Consider the following 12,112-nt stretch of genomic DNA (forward strand, 5'->3'; position numbering starts at 1 on the left):
AGGTTTTGTACTCATATTTTTCCTTTCTTTTATTCGATAAACAGGTTTGTCATTGGGGTGTTCCACGAATTGGTGAAACACTTCGTTATCATTAAGTCATATCTCTGTCAGCAAGAAAAATAGTTCTTTGCGGGTTGAGATATATAGAACAGTATTAGTAATTCATGTTTGATGTATGTTTACCATGAGACATTGTTATATGTACATAATAATTTGTCTTGGTTGCTTTTTAATTATATAAAATGAGAGAATTGTAATATTAATCCCAAACTAACAAATTTACACATAAAACTGCCAACAAGATAGCACACTAAGTAATAGCTTGTAACTATTTTAAAATGGTTCTGTTGAAGTGGATGTGTTAAGACGCAGAAATTAGTAGGCTGAATTTGATTGCAAACATCGAAAGACACGGCCTTAATCTGAATCCTTCTAGACGGCTTTGTATGTCATATTGTCATGTAAGCAGTAAGCATAGTAGCATACTGTTTAACATTTTGTCCTATATGCTGTTCTGAGTTTTGCTGAATTCACAGTACATCTTTACATTTTTACATTGTGCTATGGAGAGTTCGGTTTTGCTGTCCCAAATGAAAGCTATCCCCCAATAAGGTTGAATCATTTTGGACTCCAAAATTAATAAAAAAATCTTGTAATTATTGGCAAGCCCTTCCTCACTCACGCAAATCTCCCTAGATTTAAGTGAGCATTTACCAAAACAGACAGGTGAAGAGAATTGGGAAAATAGAATACATATACTCCACAGTTCGAAAAGTTGCTTCTTCCAAGCTGTTTTGGATTAACAAAAAAACAAAACAGTTAATGGTACCAAAAAAAATTCCAAACCGAAAATGTTATTAAGGTGACCAAGGTGAATCTGATTATCTAAGATTCATATGTAGCATACTTTATTTGTAACAGTCAATCGACAGTAAGATGTATGCACAGGATGATGTTGTCTAAGTTGCTCATCTTATTTATTTTGGTATTCGAATAGTTCTTATTGGAGAAATTGATCTTTCATTGTAGCCCTTTTTTTAAATGCAAAGAGAGAATCACATTGAGACATTAAGTTTTCTGTTTGTTTAGAAATAAAAGGAAGGCGAGCGAATTTTTCTTTAGAAGAAGGTCCTAGAAAAAATTGGATTACTTTCCTTTTTCTGTTGGTTATCACTTAATCATAGACTTTAAATGATTTAAATCACGGGAGATTTGGGTGGCTTTTGTACAATTATACTAAAAATTTAATTACCAAGGAGTCCGAAATGCTTCAACCTGATTGGTTGGACAGTTGGGATAGCTTTCATTTGGGACAGCAAAACCGGACTCGTGTTCCGGACTTACAGGATTGTTTTTTTTTTGGTAATTGACTTACAGGATTGTTCTTCACTAATAAGTGCACTAATTGTCTTGCCAAGAACATTAACCATCGTGTGCTATTCACACGTGTTTACATCATTTTCTAATTTTTATTGATTGAGTGGTAATAACTTTAACAATGCCTTCTTTAAGAACTCATTTGCGAAAGTATAATGACAAGATTCGCAACCGCCAGCAGGCACAAATGCATAATACCACTTGGAACGAGTTTGACTTTGAACTGATATACACACAACATTGTCATCAGATCAAGCCACATGGCAGATGCTTTTGATAATCAAGTGTTTTGAACGTGACATAAAAATGGGTCGTTGTCGTTGGTGATTTATGACCGTTAAATACTAACAAAAACAAAAATATGTGGACTGCACATGGTTAACAACTTAATAACATTTCAACAAAGCTTAATAATTTTTAAAGTGATCATCTCATGGTTATTATATTGTAAAATAAGAGTTTTAGATGAGGCCAAATAGGTGAAAGTAGGTGGTTTCCTTGCTGAAAACTATTACTAGCACTTAACTGATTCTCTTGTTTAAGAAAATTAAATGGTTAGAGAATGAAGTGAGAGAGAGAGAGAGAACGGTTCATTCCAAGCTTCCAACATGCAATGCATGCTTGCACATTGTACCACACGACATGAAAACACATTTAGGAAGTTGAAAGAATTTTTAATTCATGTTTAGAGTGAATGGGGACAATACCTTTTGGACTCATCTTTGGTTGTTTCTTCGACACTTCATGTGAAGAGAAGATTAGCATTAAGCCATGTGGGCCTCATCTCGTGGATGCGCACCCAAAAGTTTATCCCTCAAAATCGTTTTCGTTTCCTTTGAAGTATGAGCCTCTTGTACGTCGGGATAGCTGAATCACACCGTAGCCGGATCCAAACTAAAAAAAGTGAGCCGTCTAGCCCTACTTGCTAATGCGTGAGCTACAAAATTAATCCTTACAAATAAAATGAAAAGTACAAACATCTAAAATCTAAAAGTGAAGTATAAGCATAAATATTATGTGCCACTGAGTTAGCTCCCCAAGATAAACTTGTTTTGCTGTTTTGTAGAATTTCAACTAAGTTTTTGCAACCGTCAAAATGGTAAGATATCGGATATGCAATCGCCTAGTCAAGTCTAGTCCTCCTTAGATAGCTCGTGCCACCGCCTCTTCTGGGTTGGAGGTTGTGTATCTACTGTGTCTACAGTAACCAAAGTTATTCCATAGGGCAAAACCTATTCCTACTTTTTTTTTTGTTCGAAAGCTAAATTCATTACTTATTTATAAGTCTATATTTACAAAAGCCCCAAACATCAAAAGCTAGGACTGAAGCAGCAAAAATAGGTGAACGATGCAACTAAACTGAAGAAAAAGGAGGTAAAAAACTTAAGTCATCTAAAGACCATGAAGTGTTTTCTGCATCTGGGTGTTCCCTCCGCGTATATGACGATGCCAAACTAGCAACATGAGAAGCAAAACAGTCAGCACTTGAATTCCCCTCCTTGTAGCACCAATGAATTCTGAACTCCTTAAATTTTTGTAATAAGGAATAGATTTCCCTGTTTATTTTTGCCAACATCCAATTTGTATCGACCGTTGTAGCAGTCATGTATTTGTACAACAATTGAGAATCAGTTTCTAATTCAATCTTGCGGATGCGCAGTCTCACAGCCAATTGGATACCATATAACATAGTCAAAAACTCAGCCAAATTGTTGGAGGTGTGGAGTATTGGGATCGCAACACCCATGATAAACTGCCCATTAGCCATTCGTAAAACACACTCAGCACCTCCGAATCCCGGATTCGCAATGGGCGCTCCATTTGTGTTGAGTTTTGCCCATCCTTCAATAGGTGGATGCCACTTAATATATATAGTGATGAGCTCCTTTTGTTCTTTTTCATCTAGGATGTCTTTAAGAATTTGCAGCTGTCCATAAATCTTTCTGATGTAAAAAATAGGATCTGAATTGTTGTGGTTGAAACGTGAATCATTTCTTGCAAGCCAAATGAACCACAAACCTAGTCCTAGCAGGCAAACTTGAATATCCCCTTCAGGCTGCTTCCTTACTGTATTAAACATCTAGATAATTCTTTGTTTAAAATCCTGAACAGAAGACTAGAGGACGTCGTCGATCATTGACATGCAATTTGTACCACACCATATAGCCTTTGCAAGGCTACATTCGAAAAAAAACATGAAATGGAGTCTCTGAAGTAGTCTCACATAGAGTACACCGCTCATAAACTTGAAAATGAAGGGATGCCAAATGATCCACTGTTGGGATGACACCCTGCAAACATTGCTACAAGAAAAATCTGATTCGAAAAAGGTAACTTGAGTCTCCATACAAATTTGAACAAAAACCTTTGTTCGCACACCAAACTACTCCCAGAATTCACCAAATGTAGACATCCATTATACGTTGACTTTACAGAAAAACATCCCGAACTGGTTCACTTCCATTCAAGTTTATCATTATCAGTCATGTGAAATAAATGGATGGAAGTGATTTTATGAACAAAATCAGTCGGCCAAAATTGACGAAGCAATTCCAAATTCCATGTGTTATTAGAATGGTTAATAAATCAGCAACTAACTCCAAATCACATGCTTGTGGTTTTGAAGGCATCGACAGACGTTCATTGTCATTTAAAATCCAAGCATCCTCCCATGCATTAATTGATAAACCAGTCACAATGTTCCAAAAACCACTAGCTCTAATCACCTTTCGCACTGCACAAAGTTCCTTTCACATGATGGAGTCATTACTTCGAATTTTTGCATTTAGAAAGCTTGTTGAATGGAAGTACTTGCCCTTCATTTGTATCGCCCACATGGAATTTTGTTGCAGCAAATCCCAAGCTTTTTTGGCAAAAAGTGCATAATTTTGAAGCTGTAGGTCTTTGATGCCAAGTCCTCCATTACCCTTGGCAGTACATGCTAGCCTCCAAGAAAAATAATGCATCTTGCGTTCAGAAGGAGAGTGCCCCCAGAGAAAAGATCTTCTTATTACATCCATAGTGTCAACAATTTTTGCTGGTAGTAAAGTGCAAGACATAGTGTGAGTCGGTATTGAAGATAAAATGGAATTTACCAAGGTCAGACGGCCTGCTTTAGATAGAATCTTCGACTTCCAGCCATCAAGCTTATTTTGAAAACGCTGGAGTAACGGAGCAAATTTATGAATGCGGCCTCTGCCAGTAAGATTTGGTATTCCCAAATAGGTCGGCATACAGCTGGTGGATGGCATTTTGAAGGATTTGCGGAGAAAATAAAGAAGCCTCCTGATAAGAGCCCAAAACTGTAGTTTTAACCCCTTAATAATCATACTGTTAGACCAATTATGTGAATAATAAGTAAGAGTTAATACTGATTACGTGTTTTTATACATTTCGGGCTTCAAAGTCCATTATAATGCGAGAAATGTGCCACTTTAGCGAGATAAAGGAGCAAAAGTCGTGAGAACTTCCGAATACCATATCTTTGGACTCAGACCTCGGAATTGGGCCTACCTTATGTCAAAACGACCGGCTCGAAAAGAGCTTTCCAATGGTCAAAGCCTTGGCCCAATCAGAGGAGCAGAAGTGGACGAAACATCTATCGAAGCCAACTGCAGCTGAAGAGCCCATTTTGGACTAAAGAAATTGGGTTTTGGGCCCGATTTTCCGGCCCAAAACATGGCTCCAAGCCCATGCACGATTTTTGGATCTGGAAGTATAAAAACAAAAGCTTGACTTTTTGTTAAGGGGAGTGAGGTTAGGAAGCTAATGTTAATGGAGTTTAGGGTTAGAAAAAAGATAGATCTAGATTAGTTTTTAGATCTAGATCTAGTTTTGAATCTCCATTTTTATTAGTTTTCATTTCCCTTGTTTTAATTTAAAGTATTAAAATATTGTTATTGCTTCATTAGATAAATCAAGTAGTTTATTATTGATCAAATTCGATTTTGTCATTTATCTATTGCTTAGATCTAATTTCATTTCTTGGTTGTTAGTCATTTCGTAGTTATTGATGTTAGATTTTAATTATTGTTTGTTAAATTTCATAAAGTTAGAATCTTTAGATTTAGTTGTCTTAAATTTATATTTAGTTTTAGTTTAAACACCAAACACATCACTCTCACCATTGTTTCTTGTGTTGGATCAATTGAATTTGTTTAAGTCTTGAGAATTAAGAGTGGAACGAATTCCTTACTCATTATATTGAATGATTATGACTTGAGAGTAAGAAGAATTGATTTAAACGTAAGAACGGTAGGATTTCGTATTAGTGTTGTTAACATGATATTAGGATTCTACTATTTTTACATGATATTAGGATTCTACTATTCTCACACTTATCCACATTCCAAGTATTTTCCAAAACCATTCATTTTCTCACGTTCATTTACTTGGCATCCCCTTCGTAGGAGGACAAAGAAGAAATTGTATGCTCGATTAGGTTTTAGATCTATAAGGCTTTACTCTCATTCCACTAAGCTACGTCATAGAAAATCTTGGTGCTTAATTCTGTTTGATGGTGCATTCCATGTTAATTATTTGTGGAAAGACCCACAACTTTTTAGATTATTGATATATGGGAAACTGCATGTAAATACATATATATCACTTTAAGTCTAGGGAATCTGACTTTAAAAGACCCACGTTTTAAAACAAATTTTTACAAACCTGTTTTCAAAAATTTGTTTGGGGGTGGGGTGTTTGGTTTTTCCATGCTTGATTACTAAACTTCCTATTCTTACCCCCACCTCGCTCCCTTGAAAAAAAAAAAAAAAAAAACTCCAAGTTTTACCTTCTTTTTGCTCTAAACTCCGATTTTTGGTAACTACGGTAGCTTCAGGCCTTTTTACTTTTTTTGAAGAATTTTGTCGAGCGCGACCGCCTCATCATCGAAAGCACGACCCGCCTCTCTATGGACCTAGAGCGACCGCCCCTCATACCAAAGCGACTTCGCGCTCCAAACCGGAGGCCAAACACCTGGAATTTAAATACCTAGTTAGTAGCTTCGGCATACGACTTCCGTCGACCGACCGAAAAATTCCAATTTTCCGCGGGTTGTTCCGGTTCATTCGCAGCTGTTCTAGAGCGTAGTTCGAGATGACATCTCCTATAATAATACCAAAACAGTCTTTCAAAGATTTGTTTCAAAGCACTACTTATGGTGCTTGGTTTGTGAGGTGATCACGTGAAAGGCCGGGAACCGCTTATGGTTCTTGCTAGCATTTGTTCTTGGACTTGCCATGCCCGCTGAAATACAAGACCCATGGTGCTATTGGGTAGATAATATGTATGTCTACACTTATGAGTTTTTGCATGAGTCGTATGGGGTAGGCATTTTTCGTATCGTCGACCAAGAGGAATATAACGTCGCCTCTTGGTAGCCCGGGTCCATGAACATAGGAACTGTTATGTTTTGGATCATGCTAAACATTTTAGGGAATGACATTTTTCTTACGTGAATGATGCCACTTGCAGCGTCTTCCTTGCTTTTAGCCACGGGACGTATGTGCCATGACCTTCCTTAACTTTGATGTCTAGTTTAGCTCGAGCCCATAGCATGAGGCATAAGTACCTTCTTATGCCCGTTCTAATTTCCCGTATTATGCTATGTTTCTTTCCCTATTTTTGTGCCCGTTTCACAGATTGGGTTGGGGTTGACATTGTGAGACCCACCAATTATATTATCAGATCTTTCCGTGCAATGACTTGGCAAAGGGTGGAGGAGACAACCTCATCGGGTTGCACCTTACACCCCATCCGACCAAGTGGCTTTAATAGGTTAGCAATCATAGATGATAAATGGCGTGCAAAGATGGCAAATTATCATGGCATGGCAGGACGCGAAGGAACCTCACTTCTTGATAGAAGAGGAGGATGACGAGTAAACGCTGGAGTGGAGGTAAGTTTTTAGTTTCAGTTAGTGTCTGCTTATGTCCCAAGCAATTTAATTCTGTTAACCCCATAATGGGTGGAACTCTTATAGAGTTGCGTCAGTTTTTTTTTTTATTTCCTATATTATTATATTCTAACCTTGTTTTGCAGATGTTCCAGAATTTCACGCATTTCCATGGTATTTTTCTACCCTCTTTATTTAAATGCTTTGAGGACAAAGCATTCTTCTTGTTTGGGGGCATAGAAATACGTGTAATTAAGGCATCTGTTAGGATATATATAGGTATAATATGCATTTGTTTTCAAGTTAAAAATTTCAAAAATATAAATAAATAAGTTTATGCTATACACTTAGGAATATTGGTATTATTTTCTTTCTCTATGCTCTTAACAATCTAGAAGTCTCACGTAGCTTTTTGCATCGTAATAATTGTTAGAAACTTAGGTTAATATGTAGGTAATAATCTTTGCATCTATCTATAAATATATTACATGAGTATCTATGATTGTTAGTAGTAAGTTTTGAAATCTAGGCTAGAGTACTTATTCTACAAATCTGTGGAGAATATAGCCTAAAGCCTTATATGAGTGAAACATTTGAGAAATGACACAAAGGGAGAAGTATATTCGAATAGAGAAATCACGTCCACTTGCTTGACCACTATACCATGTCCTAAGAGAGAATTTAGGCCCTTTTTGGATCGATATAGCTAGAAATTCTGACCTAAGTATATTTTCCGCTAGTCAGCCTTAATCGAGCCTTTCTTTAGCCTTCCATAAACCACAATTCCTTTACCCTGTTACAAAAACAAAAACAAAATAAAAAAAATAAAAAATCAACCTACCCAATCTAGAATAAGTCGGAGAATAGAATGAGTGAAGAAAGAAGAAGAAAAACGTGTGTAAACAAAAATTAGTTAGTTTGAGGAAAAGAAAAGAAGTTTCCATCCAAGGAAAAGAAAAAAAAAAATAGAAATAAATAAAAACTCCAAAAATAGAATAAAAGGGAGTCAAAAGCCAAAGAAAAGAAAAAGAAAAATATGGCTAAGGATGGAAACAAAGTATAGAAGCAAAAGAAAATAACAAGGTTTTCTCTAAGTTATATAATATGAAGACTCTATTATCTCAGACTTGTCCTTTTGTATATCCATTTCCTTCCTTCTTAAACCATCTCCTAATCCCCGCAACACCTAATAAAGACCTCTAGCTCAATTAGGAATAGGTTAGTGTGATAGTAAGTGGCAGTTGTGTTTGATCGACTCCGGCTACCTTGTGTGTCATTGAGATTGTAAGGTAAAGTGTGCCCACTACACACTGGAGTAGCGAAACTTGAGCGGAAAAATCAGAGTGATTTTTGTCTTGACTTTTATGTGAGGACCTACTTAAGGACGCTATTCCGAGTTTTCAAAAACGGACCTGCTAAGCATTTCATAGCATTACTCATTGTATATATGTTTATTCGTAGATGATTGATTATTATGCATATATTAGCTTAGGTTTCAACATGATTATTCTGTATTCAATTGCTAGTGAGATGTATAGATAGTTGAGACATGAATGAGGAAACAATAGTTTTATTTCTTAGTCGTTGTAGTATAGATGAAGTTTGTGAGTACCTTCACTAGAAAACTCTCACGAAGGCTATCACTTGCGTTCACTAGGGAATTCCTAGTGGTTTAAGGCCTTATTGCATATGGTCAATGCAATCGCGACTCAGTAAAACGAGAGTAGTTAGAACTCCATTTTTGGTCACTTATTCTAATTTCTCATCTTTGCTTGAGGACAAGCAAAATCTTTGTTTGGGGGTGGTTTGATAAGAGCCCAAAACTTTAGTTTTAACCCCTTAATAATCATCTTGTTAGACCAATTATGTGAATAATAAGTAAGAGTTAATCGATTACGTGTTTTTATACATTTCAGGGCTTCAAAGTCCATTATATGTGCGAGAAATGTGCCACTTTAGCGAGATAAAGGAGCAAAAGTTAGCAGAACTTCCGAATGCCATATCTTTGGACTCAGACCTCGGAATTGGGCCTACCTTATGTCAAAACGACCGGCTCGAAAAGAGCTTTCCAATGGTCGAAGCCTTAGCCCAATCAGAGGAGCAGAAGTGGACGAAACATCTATCGAAGCCAACTGCAGCTGAAGAGCCCATTTTGGACTAAAGAAATTGGGTTTTGGGCCCGATTTTCCGGCCCAAAACATGGCTCCAAGCCCATGCACGATTTTTGGATCTGGAAGTATAAAAACAAAAGCTTGACTCTTTGTTAAGGGGAGTGAGGTTAGGAAGCTAATGTTAATGGAGTTTAGGGTTAGAAAAAAGATAGATCTAGATTAGTTTTTAGATCTAGATCTAGTTTTGAATCTCCATTTTTATTAGTTTTCATTTCCCTTGTTTTAATTTAAAGTATTAAAATATTGTTATTGCTTCATTAGATAAATCAAGTAGTTTATTATTGATAAAATTCGATTTTGTCATTTATCTATTGCTTAGATCTAATTTCATTTCTTGGTTGTTAGTCATTTCGTAGTTATTGATGTTAGATTTTAATTATTGTTTGTTAAATTTCATAAAGTTAGAATCTTTAGATTTAGTTGTCTTAAATTTATAATTAGTTTTAGTTTAAACACCAAACACATCACTCTCACCATTGTTTCTTGTGTTGGATCAATTGAATTTGTTTAAGTCTTGAGAATTAAGAGTGGAACGAATTCCTTACTCATTATATTGAATGATTATGACTTGAGAGTAAGAAGAATTGATTTAAACGTAAGAACGGTAGGATTTCGTATTAGTGTTGTTAACATGATATTAGGATTCTACTATTTTTACATTTATCACCTCCTGTGGAGCTTTGGATGATGAAGAATCTGAGACTTGTCTCTGCTAATTGTTTGGCCAGATACTCTGCAGTATTTTGTTAACAAGTTGTCCAAATGATATTGCTCCGGCAGACCACACTTCCCAAATACAAAAAGATCATCGGCATACATAAGGTGGGAAACATTAGCACAATGTCTTGCAAGACGGCAGCCATGAATTAAACCTTGTCTTTGTAACTTTAGAAAATTCAAAGACAAAATCTCAGTGCAAAGAATGAAGAGATACGGAGATAAAGGGTCTCCTTGCCTGAGACCCCTTGTTGGTTTGAAGAAACCATGAGCAGCTCCATTTAAAAGAATAGAGTACAAGACTTTCTCCACACAAAACATAATGCGGTTAATCTAGTCAATAGGAAATCCAAATTTGGTAAGAACAAATCTAAGGAAAGACCATTTAAGTTTATCAAAAGCTTTTTGCATGTCAATCTGAACTTGGATTCCTATTTCCACGACCTCTAATTTTATGATAAAACTCATTTGCTAGAAGTGCATTGTCATGGATACTTCTCTGTGGAAGAAAAGCAGTTTGATAAGAGCTGATTATTTTCCTCAGAATAGGTCGTAACCTATTCACAATAATTTTTGAGATTAATTTGTACACAACATTAGTTAGGCTGATTGGGCGGTAATGTTCAGGGGATATAGGATGTGAAATTTTTGGGATTAATGCAATGAAAGAATGATTAAGCTATAGTGAAAAAGATCCTTGGGTAAAAAATCTGTTTACCGCATTACACACCTGTAGTCCGACAAGATGCCAGAAATGATGGAAGAAAATTGCTTGGAAACCATCTGGCCCTGAAGCTTTGAAAGGGTGCATTTGTTTTAAGGCGAACAAGATCTCCTTATTATCAATTGGCTTCGCTAGACAAAGAAGATCCTCAGTGGACAAAGCTGGTGTCTCTACATTTAGAATCTCCGAATCAAGAGAAGGTTCAGAAGTTTTCATTAAATTTGCAAAGAATTCCGTCAATCTATCTCCAATCTGTCGCCTTTCTGTGAGTATAGCACCTGTAGGGTCACTAATCCGGTGAATGAAAGATCTTTGCCGACGACATTTGACTAGAGCATGAAAATACTTGGTATTCAGATCAACAAACTTATACCAGTCAGAGCAAGATTTCTGACCACAGTGAGTAGCCTGTTGGACTAGAAGATCATTGTATCTTTGAATTTGAGTGTGCTCTGCCGCAAACAAATCATCCCCAGGGTCGGTTTGAGTAAGGATTTCATATTGAATTTGCTCAAGTCTGTGCTGCGCATCTTGCATTTTGGTGTCCAAAAGACCAAAAATGTTCTTATTCCACCATTTAAGGTTCTTCTGACATTGCTTTAGCTTATTACACAAGGTAAAAGAGGGAGAGCCCGCAACATCAACTTCGAAGGCCAACTGAACTTGTTCAGTACAACTCCTATCTTGTAACCACATGGCTTCAAAACGGAAAGGTCTTGGAAGGTGATATGATTCATTGCAAACTTTGATGACCAAGAACTTATGATCAGAAGTCATAGACATTTGATGATAAACATTTGTGTTCACAAAATGAAGAATCCAAGCAGCATCTGTGGTGAGGTAGTGCCAATTGTTGTTTATTTGTGGCCACATGTGTAAATACTTATTTTTGAAAAAAGGGTTTTCGTTGTTTGTAAAGAAATTTTTATCTCTACTTATAATAATGAATTCATTTGTTTGTTTTAGTTGAAAACAAGGTTATTTCTACTAATCCAAATGGAAAACATAATAGTGGCGAAATTACTTAAAGTGTTTCTTAAAATAGTTTTATTATGTGGATAAGAGCAAATAGTACTAATATTAGTGCTGATCGATTCGATCAGTTTGGTTTCAGCGTTCCGTTCTAATGGAAAGTTTAGAAGCATACCAGATGTGTTTTAGCATATTGCAATGGAAAAGTGCATGTGAAATTGTAACACCCGTATTTAAAATACGTATTTATTTATT

The 12,112-nt window shown here is 36.2% G+C and overlaps 1 protein-coding gene across 1 annotated transcript; it reads right to left on the reverse strand.

The window, feature by feature from the left end:
• Positions 1-10,107: 10,107 nt before the first annotated feature.
• On the reverse strand, positions 10,108-11,758 carry LOC147510584 (uncharacterized). Its single transcript, XM_086598185.1, has 2 exons — positions 10,892-11,758; positions 10,108-10,494 (listed from the first exon to the last, which is right to left on the reverse strand). The coding sequence occupies exons 1-2, from the start codon at positions 11,756-11,758 to the stop codon at positions 10,108-10,110; spliced, it is 1,254 nt and encodes a 417-aa protein (XP_086454311.1).
• Between the last annotated feature and the right edge of the window lie 354 nt (positions 11,759-12,112).

This window comes from Coptis chinensis, chromosome 3, assembly GCF_015680905.1.
Source record: "Coptis chinensis isolate HL-2020 chromosome 3, ASM1568090v1, whole genome shotgun sequence".
NCBI classification, from domain to species: domain Eukaryota; kingdom Viridiplantae; phylum Streptophyta; class Magnoliopsida; order Ranunculales; family Ranunculaceae; genus Coptis; species Coptis chinensis.

Excerpts from the sequence above, each read along its gene's own strand:
- LOC147510584 (XM_086598185.1), bottom strand. The coding sequence starts at position 11,758 with ATGTGGCCACAAATAAACAACAATTGGCACTACCTCACCACAGATGCT. Across the intron at positions 10,495-10,891 it reads GGCATCTTGTCGGACTACAG|ATTAACCGCATTATGTTTTG; the intron begins GTGTGTAATGCG and ends CCTATTGACTAG.